A 15299-nucleotide genomic window follows, 5' to 3' on the forward strand; every position below is an offset into this window, starting at 1 on the left:
ACCTCTATATGTTTAGTCCTTGAGTGATGAATTGGGTTTTTTGTTAGATTTATTGAACTTATATTATCAATTGAAATTTTTGTTTTATGATATTCTAGTTGATAGTCTTTAAGAGTATGCATCATCCATAGCAATTGAGATGCGCATTCACCTAAGGCTATATATTCAGCTTCAGTGGTAGATAAAGCAACACAATGTTGCTTTCTACTTGACCAACTTACAAGGCATTGCCCTATAAATTGACAACTGCCACTTGTGCTTTTTCTATCTAACTTGCATCCAGCGTAATCTGAGTCAGAATAGCCATGAAGGTCAAGAGTGCAAGTTCTAGGGTACCAGAGTCCTATATTTAGAGTACCTTTAATGTATCTAAGTATTCTTTTAACATAGTTTAAGTGTGACTCTTTTGCACGGGATTGGTATCTTGCGCACATACCTACAGCAAACAATATATCAGGTCGGCTTGCAGTTAGATACAGTAAACTACCTATTATACTTCTATAATATTTTGGGTCTACTGGTTTTCCAACTGGGTCAGAGTCAATATTGATGTTGGTTGCCATTGGAGTATTTATTATTTTTGAATTTTCCATACAGAATTTTTTAATTAACTCCTTAGCATATTTAGTTTGATAAACATAACTTCCATTTTTAGTTTGTTTTATTTGTAAGCCTAAGAAAAAATTAAGTTCACCAACCATACTCATTTCAAATTCATTTTCCATTAGTCTAACAAATTCATTTAGAAATTTAGAGTTAGTAGATCCAAAAATTATATCATCAACATAGATTTGGGCTATGAAGATGTCTTTATCTACAGTTTTTACAAATAGAGTTGGATCTATTTGACCTTGATTGAAGCCTTTGGATATAAGGTGATTGGATAACCGTTCATACCATGCCCTAGGGGTTTGTTTAAGTCCATACAAGGCCTTTTTTAACTTAAATACATGATTAGGATTGTCTAAGTCTTCAAATCCTGGGGGTTGGCTTACATAGACCTCTTCTTTGATGAAACCATTTAGAAAGGCTGACTTAACATCCATTTGGAATAATTTAAACCCTTTATTTGCTGCATAGGCTAATAGCATTCGAATGGATTCGAGTCTAGCTACTGGTGCGTAGGTTTCATCGTAGTCTAATCCTTCAACTTGACTAAACCCTTTGGCTACTAGTCTGGCTTTGTTTCTTATGATATCACCCTGATCATCCAACTTATTTCTAAAAACCCATTTGGTGTCTATTATTGATTTATCTATGGGTTTAGGTACAAGGTCCCAGACTTGGTTTCTCTCAAATTGGGCTAATTCTTCCTGCATTGCTATAATCCAGTCTGGATCAGGCAGGGCTTCTTCTATAGTTTTAGGTTCAATTTTAGAAATTAGAGCGATCTGACTAAGGTTTCTATAGGATGATCTTGTTCTGACTCCAAGGTTTGGGTCACCCAAAATTTGGTCAGGTGGGTGAGAAGTGCTTATTCTAGTTGGTCTTATCTGTGAGTCAGAACCTTGTTCTTCAGACTCATTAAGATTAGGTTAGATTTCATCATCGTCTACTGCTCTTGGATTAGTTTCAATATTTTCATTAGTTAAATTATTTTCTTCATCAAATATCACATTAGTTGTTTCTTCAACTTTCAAGGTATTTTGATTATATACTCTAAAGGCTCTACTGGTAGAGGAGTATCCTAAGAATATTCCTTGGTTAGATTTGGGTGTAAATTTTCCTAAGTAATCTTTAGTATTTAAAATGTGAACTTTACAACCAAATACTTTTAAATAGTTTAAGTTAGGAATTTTATGATAATATAGTTCATAAGGAGTTTTCTTGTGATATTTATTGATTAAAATTCTATTTTGAATATGATTTGCAGTATTTATGGCTTCAGCCCAAAATTGGTGATTTAAATTATATTCATTTAACATAGTTCTGGCGGCTTCTTGTAGTGTTCTATTTTTACGTTCCACTAGGCCATTTTGCTGAGGGGTTCTAGGACATGAAAATTCATGTAGATATCCATTTATTTTACAAAATTGAGTAAATCTATGATTTTCAAATTCTCCCCCGTGATCACTTCTTATTCTTTTAATTTTAGTATCTTTTTCATTTTCTATTAATTTGCAAAAATTACTAAATGTTTCATAGGTTTCATCTTTTATTTTTAGGAATCTTACCCATGTAAACCTAGAATAGTCATCAATTATTACTAAGCAATACTGGTTCTTGCTTAATGACTTGGCTCCACGTGAATCAAATAGGTCAAGGTGAAGGAGCTCAAGTAATGAGTTGGTTCTTTCTAGATTTGTTGGTTTGTGTGTTGACTTAGTTTGTTTTCCTTGTTGACAAGCATTACAGATTGAGGTTTCAATGAATTTTAGTTTGGGCAGACCTCTAACTAGACCATTATGACTCATTCTTGAAATGAGTCTAGTGTAAGTGTGACCCAGTCTTCTGTGCCACAAGTCAGTCTCCTCTTTATTAAACACTTTATTGAGGATGTGGGTAGATTAATTGAGTACATATTATTTTTCCTAAGTCCCTTAAGTGTAATTTCAGGATTTTCAATATTTTTGACTAGACACCTAGTTTTGTCAAAAGTGACTAAGTATCCGCTATCACATAATTGGCTTATACTTAGTAAGTTGAAATTGAAATTATCAACTAACAGAACTTTTCTAATAATAAACTCGGAGCTGAGTTCGATATTATCTCTTCCGATTACTTTAAGTTGACCATTGTTGCCGAATGCAACTGATCCTAAATTTTTTAAATTGAGCTTTGAAAACTTCAATTTATCTCCAGTCATATGTCTGGAGCATCCACTATCCAACATCCATTGATCCAACTCCTACACATGAAGTAGTTGAATTGATTTCTTTTTAATGGATTAAAGATAGCGTGATTGAAGCAGACACTATGTTTTCTATTCCATTGTATTCAAGATAATTAAAATAAACTAAAAATTACTTTGCATTTTAAGTTTTAAATAATTTTGACATTAATTTTAAGAAGTTTTTTAAATAATTTTGAAATTAATTTTGAAAAGGTTTTTAAATAATTTTGAAATTAATTTTGAAAAGATTTTTAAATAATTTTGAAAAGATTTTTTAAATAATTTTGAAATTGATTTTGAGTTAACTACTTTGATGATAATTTAAGATAATTAACTTGATTAATTTAAATTCAATTCAATTTTACTTTTAATTTCTTAGTCATCTCACCCGATCTAAATTGTCAATCAGGGAATCCTATAATTGATGTGAGATTATTTATTGTTGAATTTAAAGGTCTGGTTTAACTTTGTGTTAGCTTCAGGTTTAGCTTTGGGTTCAACAAGTAAGCATTCTTTGGATAAACTTCTGGGCTGTGGTGAGTCACAAGGAACTCATTAAAGTAACCATGCCTTCGAAGTTTCCAAATAGTCCTACCCACTGAACTTAGTACAAAACCTTGGTCTAAGTAGTTAGGATCCATTTAAGGGTAGCTTCGGTCAGTTTCACTTGGCCAAATGCACCAGGTCGAAGTCATATCTTCCTAGACATGCGATGCCCAAGCTTCCCTAACGTACTATCATCAAAAAAATTTCACCAGTACTAAGTTTCAAGGTAAATCTAACCTTTTTTTTTTAATCTATCCTTAATTACCCTACCGGGTAGTCTACTCTTGTTTACCCATTTCGGGTAGATTAAGTTCGGAGGTGCCAGATAATCTGGAGCCTCCCTTTTAATTTGATTTAATTATTTAATTTCGAATTTTGAATTTCATTTAATTCTTGAATTTAATTTTTGAATTTATAATTTTAAATTTTGAATTTTGAATTTGAATTTCGAATTTTGAATTTCATTTTTGAATTAATAATTTAATTCTTGAATTTAATTTTTGAATTTATAATTTAATTTCGAATTTTGAATTGAATTTTTGAATTTATAGTTTAATTTCAAATTTTGAATTGAATTCTTGAATTTATAGTTTAATTTCGAATTTTGAATTGAATTTTTGAATTTATAGTTTAATTTCGAATTTTAAATTTAGATTTTGTAATTTAATTTTGAATTTTTAATTTAGATTTGAATTTTAAATTTAGATTTTGAGTATCGTTTTTCTTTTTGCTCCCCCTGGACCACGGCCTCGATGTGGTCTATCGAGGTAGTATATTTGATCCTTCGGGACCCAGTATTGACCAAATCCAACTTGATTGATCAATTTGGACTTGGGGACCCATGCTTGGACTGATTTACTACTTTGTTTGTTTATTAAAGATAAATAGGATTTATATTTCTTTTTACTTTTGTATCCTAGCCCAATTCTATTGTAGACAGGTCTTTGTGTCCCAAGAATTAGATCCAAATTCTTGGAACCCAGAGAGAACTTTTCTAGAGTAATTTTTAATTTGTTTAACTGATTTTTCAGATTTGAATTTTCTTTCTCATGTCGTTGTACTTGAGTTGAATCTTCAGTTAAAGATTTTGAGTTAGTTACTCCTTTAAGAGTGGTTATTTCTCTTAAAAGTGACTTAATTTTCAAATTTGACTTAGCTAATTTGCGAAGTAAATAATTGACTAAATTATTGAGTCTAGGAATACTTACAGCGGAGTCTGGTCCTTCGGAAACAGATGCGGATCCGTGGCTTTGCTCAGAGTCGGCTTCTGACTCGCTCTCGGATTCGCTGATCTGGTCCCGGGCCATCAATGCGAGTAAACTTGTTTGGTTGAGTTCGTCGTCTTCGTCCTCCAAAGAAGATTCGCCCCAGGTTGCCTTTAGGGCCTTCTTTCTTCTTTGCTTCTTGGCTTCCTTTTGATTGGGGCAGTTGGCCTTGATATGGCCCTTCTGGTTGTACCCGTAACATGTGACTTCAAATTTTGTCTTTGATTGGGCCTCCTTGGATTGAACTGCCTTCTTCAGATCTTTCTTGTTGAATCCCTTCTTCTTCTTGTAGAGTTTCTTTACAAGATTCACAAATTCGCCGGCCAGTTCATCTTCTGAATCTTCTGAATCGGATTCGTCTTCTGATTCCGATTCAACTTTTCGCCGTCCTCTTGATTCCCGTGTTCGACTCGTTCCTGCAACCAAAGCAATCCCTTTCTCGGATGGTCGTGCATTAGTCTGTTCATGAAGTTCGAATTCACTAAACAATTCATCTAATTTTAAGGAAGACAAATCCTTAGAGACTTTATAGGCATCTACCATTGATGCCCATAGTGTACTCCTAGGAAATGAGTTAAAGGCATACCTTATTATATCTCTGTTTTCTACCTTCTGCCCGATTCCATGTAGAGAATTCAGGATATCTTGAATTCGGGCGTGCAAAGAGCTTGCCGTCTCGCCTTCCTGCATTTTCAAATTGTATAGTTTATTTAATAACAAATCACGCTTACTTACCTTGGTTTCCGAGGTGCCCTCGTGTAGTTCGATCAGTTTCTCCCATAGTTCCTTTGCGGAGGAGAATGGACCGACTCTGTTGAGCTCTTCTTTGGTCAGACCGCATTGGATGGTGCAGGTGGCTTTGGCGTCGGCTTCCACCTTCTTGATAAATGCGGGCTCCCAGTTTTCACAGGATGTAGGCTTACCATCAGTACCAGTTGGTAGTTGTAGTCCTGTTCTGACGATCATCCAGGTGTCGAACTGGATCTTTAGATATATTTCCATTCGCCCCTTCCAATATCCGAAGTCTTCTCCGAAAAATAGTGGGGGGCGAACGGTGCTATATCCTTCTTGTTGGGCCATTTAGATCTAAAAGAACAAAAAACAACAAGATCTATTCCAAGACTGAGTCTTGGATTAGTAGTGTGGGAAGAGAATAGTAATAATTACGAGCTCGAGTGGTGTTGCACCAACTTCGGGAAAAAATCGATTCGTAAAAAGAAATTAGAATATAGCTATGAGGCTAAATTCTAATTGACTCCGAACAAAACCACGAAAAGAAAATTGTCTTGAATAGTGGTTACACTGATTCAAGACGACCCCGCTCTGATACCAATTGTTGGATCGAGACGCGCTAGAGGGGGGGGGTGAATAGCGCTCGTGGCTATTTTGATTGTATCGGAATCGTAAAACTATCAAAGTAAATATACGCAGCGGGAATAACGAATGCAATCACAGAGGGACACAAGAAGTTTTACTTCGTTCGGAGCCTAAGGCGACTCCTACTCGAAGGCCCGCGATCCTTGATCGCTTTCCGTAGGCAACAACTATAAGCTCGTAAAATGTACAATAAGATATTACAATTGAAAGAACTAAAACAAATTATACCGACAACAATAAAGTAGCAAAATCTGAAGCTCCGGGTTGTCGGGGACTTGTAACAGCACTTCTGGGTGTTTCTAGAGCAGCTTGTAGCATAAGGATTGCTTGGAGTTCGTTGTTCTGGTGCTGTTGCTCGAGACCCCTTATAAAGGGTGTTCAAGGCGCCTTGAAGCCCTTCAAGGCGCCTTAAACAGGCCAAGTCACCCGCGGAGATCAGCACAGACTTGGTCGAACTTCATCCAGTTTAAGGCGCCTTCAGCCTACCCAAGGCGCCTTCAACCTTCGACCCAAGGCGCCTTGAACTTCATCTAAGGCACCTCCAACCTTCTGCGCTGGCTTTTCCTAGTTCGCACCCGAGGCGCCTCCAAGCTCCATGGAGGCGCCTCGGACACTGTTCATCCGAGTTGTAACTTGCTCCTTTGTTCCTGCAAAATGTGTTAGTCCCAAACACATACCCTGCAAAACAAAGTTAGCACAGAAACATAATGAATGATAATAATGAAAGTTTTGACAGCATTCGAACTGTCCGGGTCTGACTTCAGGTTTCCCCCCGGAAACCCTAGGTCGACCCGACGCCTACTGTTCCCTCTATGGGGAACACGTCCTCACCTACTCCACTCAGGAGATTTACCTGTTGCCAGTGCGATCCTCCAGATCGACTGGACTTTTGCTCAGCACTCGACGCTTTCGGACTTTCTGCTGGACATCCGCTTCCCGGCTAGTCCAGTCTTTCACCTGGTTCGCGACACCAGGACTTTCCACCTAGGGTTACCACCCCCTAGGACTTTTGCCTGAAGCCATCGACCTGCCAAGACTTTCCGCATAGGGTTACCACCCCCTATGACCTAGGGTTACCACCCCCACTACAACAAAAACATTAAAAGACAACGGTTAAAAACCGTTGTCATAGGCCCTTTAAACCCGTTGTAACTGACACTGTTGTTAAATGTGCGGTAAAAGACAACGGTTTAAAACTGTTGTCTTTGATCACATTAGACAACAGTCATGCAACGGATTTAAAGTGTTGTCTTTTAATACCAAAGACAACAGTTCTGCAACAGTATAAAACCGTTGTAATTGTCAGTTTTGCAAAAATTTGATCGCAGATATACTTTTAACAACATATACACTGTTGTCTTTCTTCAAAATTTAGTTTAAAACCATTGTCTTAGAATACTTTTCACAACGGTTAAAAATCGTTGTTTTTGTACATTCAGTTGCATGTCTATATATGTACTTTTCACAACGGTTAAAACCATGGCCATTGCATACAAACTGGTACAACGTAACATTTATACATTCACAAAAATAGTTTTCAACATATATACATTCGATTAGTTGTCTTTAATTTATATATACATCTTGTCTCAAACAAAAATCGGTACATGTGTACATTCACTTAAGTTTATAAACAATTCTATACAATTACTACAAGCTATCCAAACATGACCACAAGTAGTATCCAATCATGACAACCACAAAAGATGAAACCACAAAATTAAGTTTATAAGACCACAACCATGCAAACCCAACTTGCAAACCCAGCAATTTCTCCCTGGTTCTTTTTCTGCATACCCAGCTTGTAAACCCAGCAATTTCTCCCTGTTATGAAAATAAAATATAGTTAAAGCCATAGAAAAAAAAGAATGGCCAAATAAGCACGAGAAACGTTGCCGCTTCACAATTTCATGAGTAGTGAAGCAAGTGAGCACGAAAAAAGTTTATGAAACTAGTTCATATGGCTGTTCCAACCCTTCAAATTCATTTCTTTTGTTAGTCAAGGCTAATTGTACAAAGTTGGACAAATAGTACAGCAGATAAGTTAAAGAAATAAAGTAATTGAATTAAATCATCTTGTGCATGAAATAGAGCAAAAGTGTGCAGTGGACAAGGACTGAAACCAGGATTGGCAAAAACGTCTTAGCAAGCAGATGAAGTTGAATCTAACACATACCAAGTACACATGAGCTATACATAATCTAATATGATAACACCACCCTGCTTAAGTCAAGGTGAAGCCTTACACGGAATAAACCAACAATCCCTGTAGCTAGTAACAACAAATAAAGGAGGGCAGAATACATTGGGAAGAAAAAAGCAGTCAGATCAGAGCAACTCTAGGTAAGTCTAGATAGTTTGTGTATCTTGCATATAGTGATTGCTAAATTGGTTTGGTTTGGTTTGCCATAAGTAAGTCGAAACAACTATGTGAATGAACTTGGTCATTGTGATTCTCAACAAAGTGTAAGTTATTTCCATCCAACTTTAACCCATTCCGGCCATTCATCATGTCCAAAAAATTGCAAATTCCAAATATTTTCAATTTTGTTTGATTGAGAAACCATTTTCATTCCCAAAGAAAACAAGAATCTCAATACTATTAATTAAATTGGTCTTGCTCCTGCATTTTCCCCATGTATTATCATGTTCATAAATCAGGTAACTGCTCAAAATATTTATCTAGCTCACCTCCTTTACGTGTAAATCCTAATCTGCAGAAAACTGTCCATTAAGAAAGGAAACAAGTCATGATGCTCAAAGTTAATCAGTTCATCATAATCTGACAAGTGTGTTAGTCCTACAGAAATGTGTTTACCAGCAAATGATATATATGTTTGAACATCTCAAAATCTTAAGATGTTGAAAAATATTTCATGCATTCCAGTATAAGAATAATGGAATATAGCCTAGAATGAGCATTTCATAAGATGTAATAATCATTAGAAGGGAAAGACAAGCATAGCTGAAAATGGATTCCAAAGAAGCAAGAAGTGGCTTCTTACTAAAGATAATGAACTTATATAAACTTTAGCTAAAACAAGGTAATGAACTTACATAAACTTGAACGCACCTATTCATAAATATGATCTTGTATACATTCTGCCAACTCCGATCGCACCAATAGAATTGGCCTGTCGGCATTGAACGGAATAATGAAAGTTTGCAAATACATTTAAATATCACCAACAAATGTTTGCAATAGCGACATACAAGCTAAATGGCTACCAGTCAAAAGTGTATATATTAGTTTTCAATGTCAAATCTTATAGTTAGTCAATTTGACATAAACATCTTCAATTAATAGACTTAACTGCAATCAAAGACTTGCACACGATTAATTGAAATGAAGTGTCTTAATACTATTTACCTTCCCACTGAACTTCTTTTCCAGTTCTCTAACCAGCCTAACATGAATCTTTTTGTAGGCTTTTCGCAGCCTGTATGGAATGTGAATAACAACAGCTTTCCTATTGCCAGGCATATCGATTTGCCTATACCAAAACCATAAAACTTAAATAAAATAAGCATTATCTGTAAATTCACAAAACAAAATTTGGAAACGCCAACATGATTGACATAACAAACTTACACTGCTGAATTAATGTAAAGATCCTTCAAGTCACTCTTCAACTCCTGGTTCGCATTCTCCAGATCAAAGAATGCCTGCTATGAATATGAACAGTTCAATTGGGATCTCAACCAAAATATCAGAACAATGCGATATGAAAGATGAAGGCAACTAGCCTGAGCCACAGTGTCTTCCAACTCAGTCGGTTCTGCACCCTTATCCTTTAGGATCTTCTTGCTCGTGGTAAACATTTTTCCTAATACTTACTAGGTCTGCAAAAGAATGAAATCCGAGATAATTTGAAACTTTATTATTCTCAACCCAATTACATTTAAACATTGGAACTTGAAACTTTTGATAATGGAATATAGCCTAGATGAATTGATAGTTTCCTCAAAACAGATAAACCAAAGAACACTTCCAGCAAGACTTACCTTTGTTCAAAGACAAGCCCATTTGTGTTGGTCGAAGGCTTTGATAGTAGCCCCTCCAGCATTCTAAGCCTTTCCAATGGGTGCCCGATGCCCAAAGCTCGGGGAAAAGAAGGACCGTGCTACCGAAGTATACCTGAAGCAGAACAAGTTGCAACGAAAATAATATTAACAATAATATAGTACTTGAGAAAATTGTACAGAAATAAAAGGAAACAGAAGTACTTGGTAGATGGAGACTCCCTAAGAACAATATCAAGGGCTTGAATGACTTCTTGAGGTGCCTCAATCTGTCGACCAGCTAAAAACTCCTTCAGGTTGTGTATGCTTGTGTTTCCAGCAAGCTTAATAATCACTCTAAAATCCTTGGCCATCCTGAAGAAGAGGAAAACCACACGATTTTAACAGATACGGTCAGCATAAAGCTTCAGTTGAGAAACAGTACCTTCCATCATTTTCAGGCAGTGAAACCGTGAACTCCTTTAACTCAAAAGGAAAAGTACCAGCCATATACAGGCTCTTCCTTCCATCATAAGCTGGCATTCTCCTTCCCAAAGGCTTTATCCTTATGCACCTTGACAAGCTCAGAGATGATTTTTCTATTGGTAGGTCTGGACACTGATTCGGGCACTATACTCACCTACAAGTTCAGAACAAGGTATTCTCCATCAAATGGGAAGAACGATGCATAACAAAAGAGAAACATAGAAACTTACATCATAGTAGAAAAGAGTATTGTCGGCAATCTCGACAAGGAAATGGCTAGCCCTAACTAAGCACGACCTTCCGACGGTGCCGAAATCTAGCCGAGCCGGATGCCTCAAACCCTTGCTAGAGGCCGGAGGCACCGCCGGCTGAGGAGTCTGCTCCTTCGTGGGCTCGGCGATCGTGAGATGCCGGAGTTCTTCGCCGATAGAAGAGGACGAAGGCGAATCTGCTGCTGTGGCCGGTGGTGAAGGACGGTACGATGCGGACGGAGTCATCGACGATTCCTGAGAGTGAGGAGCCGGAGTATACCCACCCCTTCCTCCACCACCACGCGATCTGCCGTCATCAACAGGACCTCGACCACCCCATCCACCACCACGGCGACCACCTCCATATGCTCCTCGTTCGCCGGACATTGCGAGAGACAGGCTCGTATGGGAGAAGGAATAGCAACAAACCAAAAGATGCTGGTGAGAGTCTGCGAGAGAGGTTTAGCCAGAGAGGAGTTTTGAGGAGAGGGGTTCGTGCAAAGGGGTGGAAGGCAAAAACGTGTGAGGAGTGGAGAAGATTATGTGAGGAGATCGGGAAGAGGAGATTGTGTGAGGAGAGGGAACGTGAAGAGATCGCGGGATGAGGAGAGGAGAAAGACACAGTTGCCTAGGGTTCCCGAAGACTAAGGGAGGGAAAACACGCGCCAAAATATATTTCGGAGAGGGGAAGACATTAAACCAGGGCAATGGAACAAAAGAATTAGGTTTACAACGGTTTAAAAACCGTTGTAAAATGTGTAATCCTCTAAAAAATGCGCTTAAAAACAACGGTTTTAGGAAATCGTTGTAAAATGTGTTGTTGATTATAAAACAATTCACTCAACGACAACGGTTTTTACAAAAACCGTTGTCTTTTGTTTTTCTTTAGAGCTAAAAGACAACGGTTTTGTCAAAAACCGTTGTCTTTTGTCAAATTAACAACAGTTCCCTCAAAAACCGTTGTCTTTATAGTGTTGTCTTTTAACAAATTTGTTGTAGTGCCCCTAGGGTTTTCCCTTTGCCTAACCGCAGCTAGGACTTTTCCTGAAATACTCATTCAACATGTTAGATCACAACACACCTTAACTTTGAATCCTTTGCCATTATCAAAACTCAGGTTCGATCGTTAGATGCTTCCCGCACCAACATGAACTTCATGAATCGAGATGTGCAGGCTTAAGAAACAAAGAAGAAAAGATGACACAAAACCTAGCACTGAAAGCTAACCAGAAAGGCAAATCAGATTCAGACATATCACTCGACGAAAATGAAGCTGCTTTTATGGTAAGAAAGTTTGGTAAATTCCTTAAGTCTAACCAATTTAATAAGTTGCAAGCTAAGAAACTTTCACGAAGCAAACAAAATGTGCGGTGCTATAACTAACAAGAAGAAGGGCACATCAAGAATAATTTCCCAAAATTGAAGGACAAAGATAATGCCAAAAGACTAATTCGGGTGAAGCAAAAGAACCTAAAGGCGACGTGGGACGAAACATTGTCACTAGAGTTGGAGATTGAAACTTATGTCGGATTTGCACTGATGGCAAGTCACCAAGAAAATGATGAAGCAAGCTCATTCGAAATGAGTATTGAGAGCTTCGACGAAGGGGGGAGCTATTTCAGAGGGAAGCAGCAATGAAGGGGAGTGTCAGATAACGAGATCGACAAGGTAAGTGAGGTATGATTTCTACCTCCTGACAAATTATACAAATTTGTTAAAATGCTTTATAAAAGTTCTTATCAATTAGAAATAGAAAATGATAAATTAAAAAAGAAAAATATAGAATTTAAAATAAATTTAGAAAAATCTTGTCGATTAGAAGATTTCAACAAATTAAAAATTAAAAATGAGAAATTAAAAGAACAAATAGAATTATTAAAAAAGAATGATGCATGCTTAAATTCAAGGTCTTTCCAAAATTTAAATTTTAGAAATCATGGTAAGCTTAATTGATATTTTAGATATCATAAGGCTCAAATTATAAAAGTATCATAAAAATTTATTCCTAAAAAATATCTTGTTAATCCAGTAGGTATGAACCTATATTGGATTCCAAAATCATGCCTACTTTAAATTCCTTTTAAAATCTAATTGATTTACTATATTGGAATTACATTACTTAGAAAGATATATTTTTCAAACTTTCTGTTATAATTTTTTATTCAATTTTTTTTAGTGATAAGACAATAAACCCTCTATTAGAATAATTTTTATTTTAAATTTTCTGACTATTAATGGATTTTCTATAATTTTTTAACCAAATTATTAATTTTTAATATTTAAAAATTTTTAAAAGTCATTCTTCAAAATTTTAATTTTTCTTCATATATATTTTCTGTGTTACATATCTAGAAAAAGTTGAAAAAATTTTCAAGTTCAAAATATATTTTTACACATTTTTTTAGAAAATTACATCTTTATGTATAAAATAATTTATTATTACTTATATTAATCATGGTTATTCATAAAAATTTTATCATTATTCTGGAATACCGTGTTTAATAGTGAAAAAAAGTTTTATAATTTTTCAAAGATTTAAAATTATTTTCTTAAAAAATAATTTTTAAATCATAAAAAATTAGATTTTTGAATAAAAAAATTCCATATTTTTTGTAACCCTTATAACTTTTTTCTCAAATATAGTTTCAATGTTCACCTCTATTTTTAATGTGATCATAGGGGAAGAGAAAATATTAGGTTTAGGAGGAGGAATAATTTTTTTCTAATTTATTAATTGCATTGCACTTAATTTTGCGTATTTATTACTTTACTACTTTTTGTTTAATCCTAACTTAATTTGGGACGAGTTAACACAGCGGACAAGTTAACAAACTCTGAGCTTTCATTTCTAATTATGTAGTTTCTTTTTTGTACTTCAACTTCTGTAAGAGACTTCTTCGCTTACATCGAAGGAGATTCTTAGTGAGCTTCCACTACCATGGATTAGTAACCTCTCCGGTTGTAAACCAAGTAAAACATTCTTGTCTCTTCTTTAACTCATGTTCATTTTATTTGTTAACTTGCATGTGTCTTTGCTAAACTCGAAAGCAAAAGAAAGTCTAAATTTGATTACAGAGCTATTCCCCCCCCCCCCCCCCCCCCCTAGTTAGCCACATCGGAACCAACAAATAGTCTTATTTTTTATGTATGTCAAAGGAGGAAAAGAATATTTAAGTTAGAATCTTTCATTCTTTGATTTTGGCATAAGACGTGAGAAGTTAGATTAAATGATTAGCTTTAACTTAGACATATTATCACTTAAAAAGTGAAAGATTATTGATGTAATTGACCTCTAGGGTTTTGATGTTTGATAATATATTTGAATTTGATTAAGGTTTATTAAGTAATTTGGTCAAGCTTCACCAACTTAGTGTTTAGTAAGTCAAGGTTGACCAGATGCTTTGAAGTAAGTTGGTAAAAGTCCAAGCAGTTAAGGATGATTGAATGCATAACAGTTGTGTAAAAGTTCTGACAAATCAAGATTTACCTAAACAAGTGAGAAGTCTTAACAGATCAAGATTGACTTATGCAAAGTGAGAAGTCCTAACTGTAGGACCGATCTATGCTAGAGGTAGGGGTGAATAGCGTGTAGGACCGATCCAGAATGTCTACAAAGTTAGTACACAGCGAGTAATATGAATAATGAATAAAGCTATTAAGAAGCCTAGTGAACTTACAGGGTGTAGGATCGATTCAAAAGCCTAGTAGGTCAGGTAGACTTACAGATTTAGGCTTGATCCTAAGAGAGTGACCCTTAGGTGGTAAAGTCTTGGAGAAATAAATTTTAAATATGAAGTAAGCTAAGTAGGTCAAGTAGACTTATAGGATTAGGTTTACATGCTTTGTTTGTGTGTTTTGTATGTTATTTTATAGGAATCTGGAGCTGAAAATAAAATAGAGAGTAGACAAATGTAACTTGACAAAGCAGGAACAAATCTGTAGTGAACCGGACTTAACTTGAGTCGAATCTAATCCAAGTGGATTCGGTTGATAGATTCCAAGAATCGATAGATTGATCCCAAGGATCGGTAGAGCGATTTGGTTTAGTTGACCAAATTTGAGTTAAAATTCGGGTTGGTTGACTGATATATATAAATTATATACACTTTTATGCATACTTTGACGCACATTCATTTGTTTTCTTTGAATATATTTTATAGTATTAAATTCCTTTTATTATATTTTCTGCATAATTACTCTCTTTGTCGGAAATCTTCTCATGCTTATTTTGTTATTGACAGGATACATTTCTAAAGTGAAGACGAAGTTAAGATTTGTTGCGAAATGACCTTAGAAGAATAGGGTATGGTCTTGAAGTACAACAAATATCACTTTTTTCAACGCATCATCAATGATTTTTACGGTGCGCCAAATTAAATGCGCTGCGAATAATATAATATTATATAAATGATAAAAATATACTGTCAATAAATTTTTCTATGATAAATAGAATGCACTATTAAAATTTAATATTAATGATGTTCAAAGCACATTGTTAATACTTATTAATATTATTAACGAAGACGTGTAGAAAAAACA

The 15299-nt window shown here is 35.6% G+C and overlaps 1 protein-coding gene across 1 annotated transcript; it reads right to left on the reverse strand.

The window, feature by feature from the left end:
* Window positions 1-7747: 7747 nt before the first annotated feature.
* Window positions 7748-9843, reverse strand: LOC121998802 (40S ribosomal protein S7-like). Its single transcript, XM_042553867.1, has 5 exons — window positions 9769-9843; window positions 9614-9687; window positions 9392-9515; window positions 9143-9155; window positions 7748-7845 (listed from the first exon to the last, which is right to left on the reverse strand). The coding sequence occupies exons 1-5, from the start codon at window positions 9841-9843 to the stop codon at window positions 7748-7750; spliced, it is 384 nt and encodes a 127-aa protein (XP_042409801.1).
* Between the last annotated feature and the right edge of the window lie 5456 nt (window positions 9844-15299).

Source organism: Zingiber officinale, chromosome 1A, assembly GCF_018446385.1.
Source record: "Zingiber officinale cultivar Zhangliang chromosome 1A, Zo_v1.1, whole genome shotgun sequence".
Classification (NCBI taxonomy): Eukaryota; Viridiplantae; Streptophyta; class Magnoliopsida; order Zingiberales; family Zingiberaceae; genus Zingiber; species Zingiber officinale.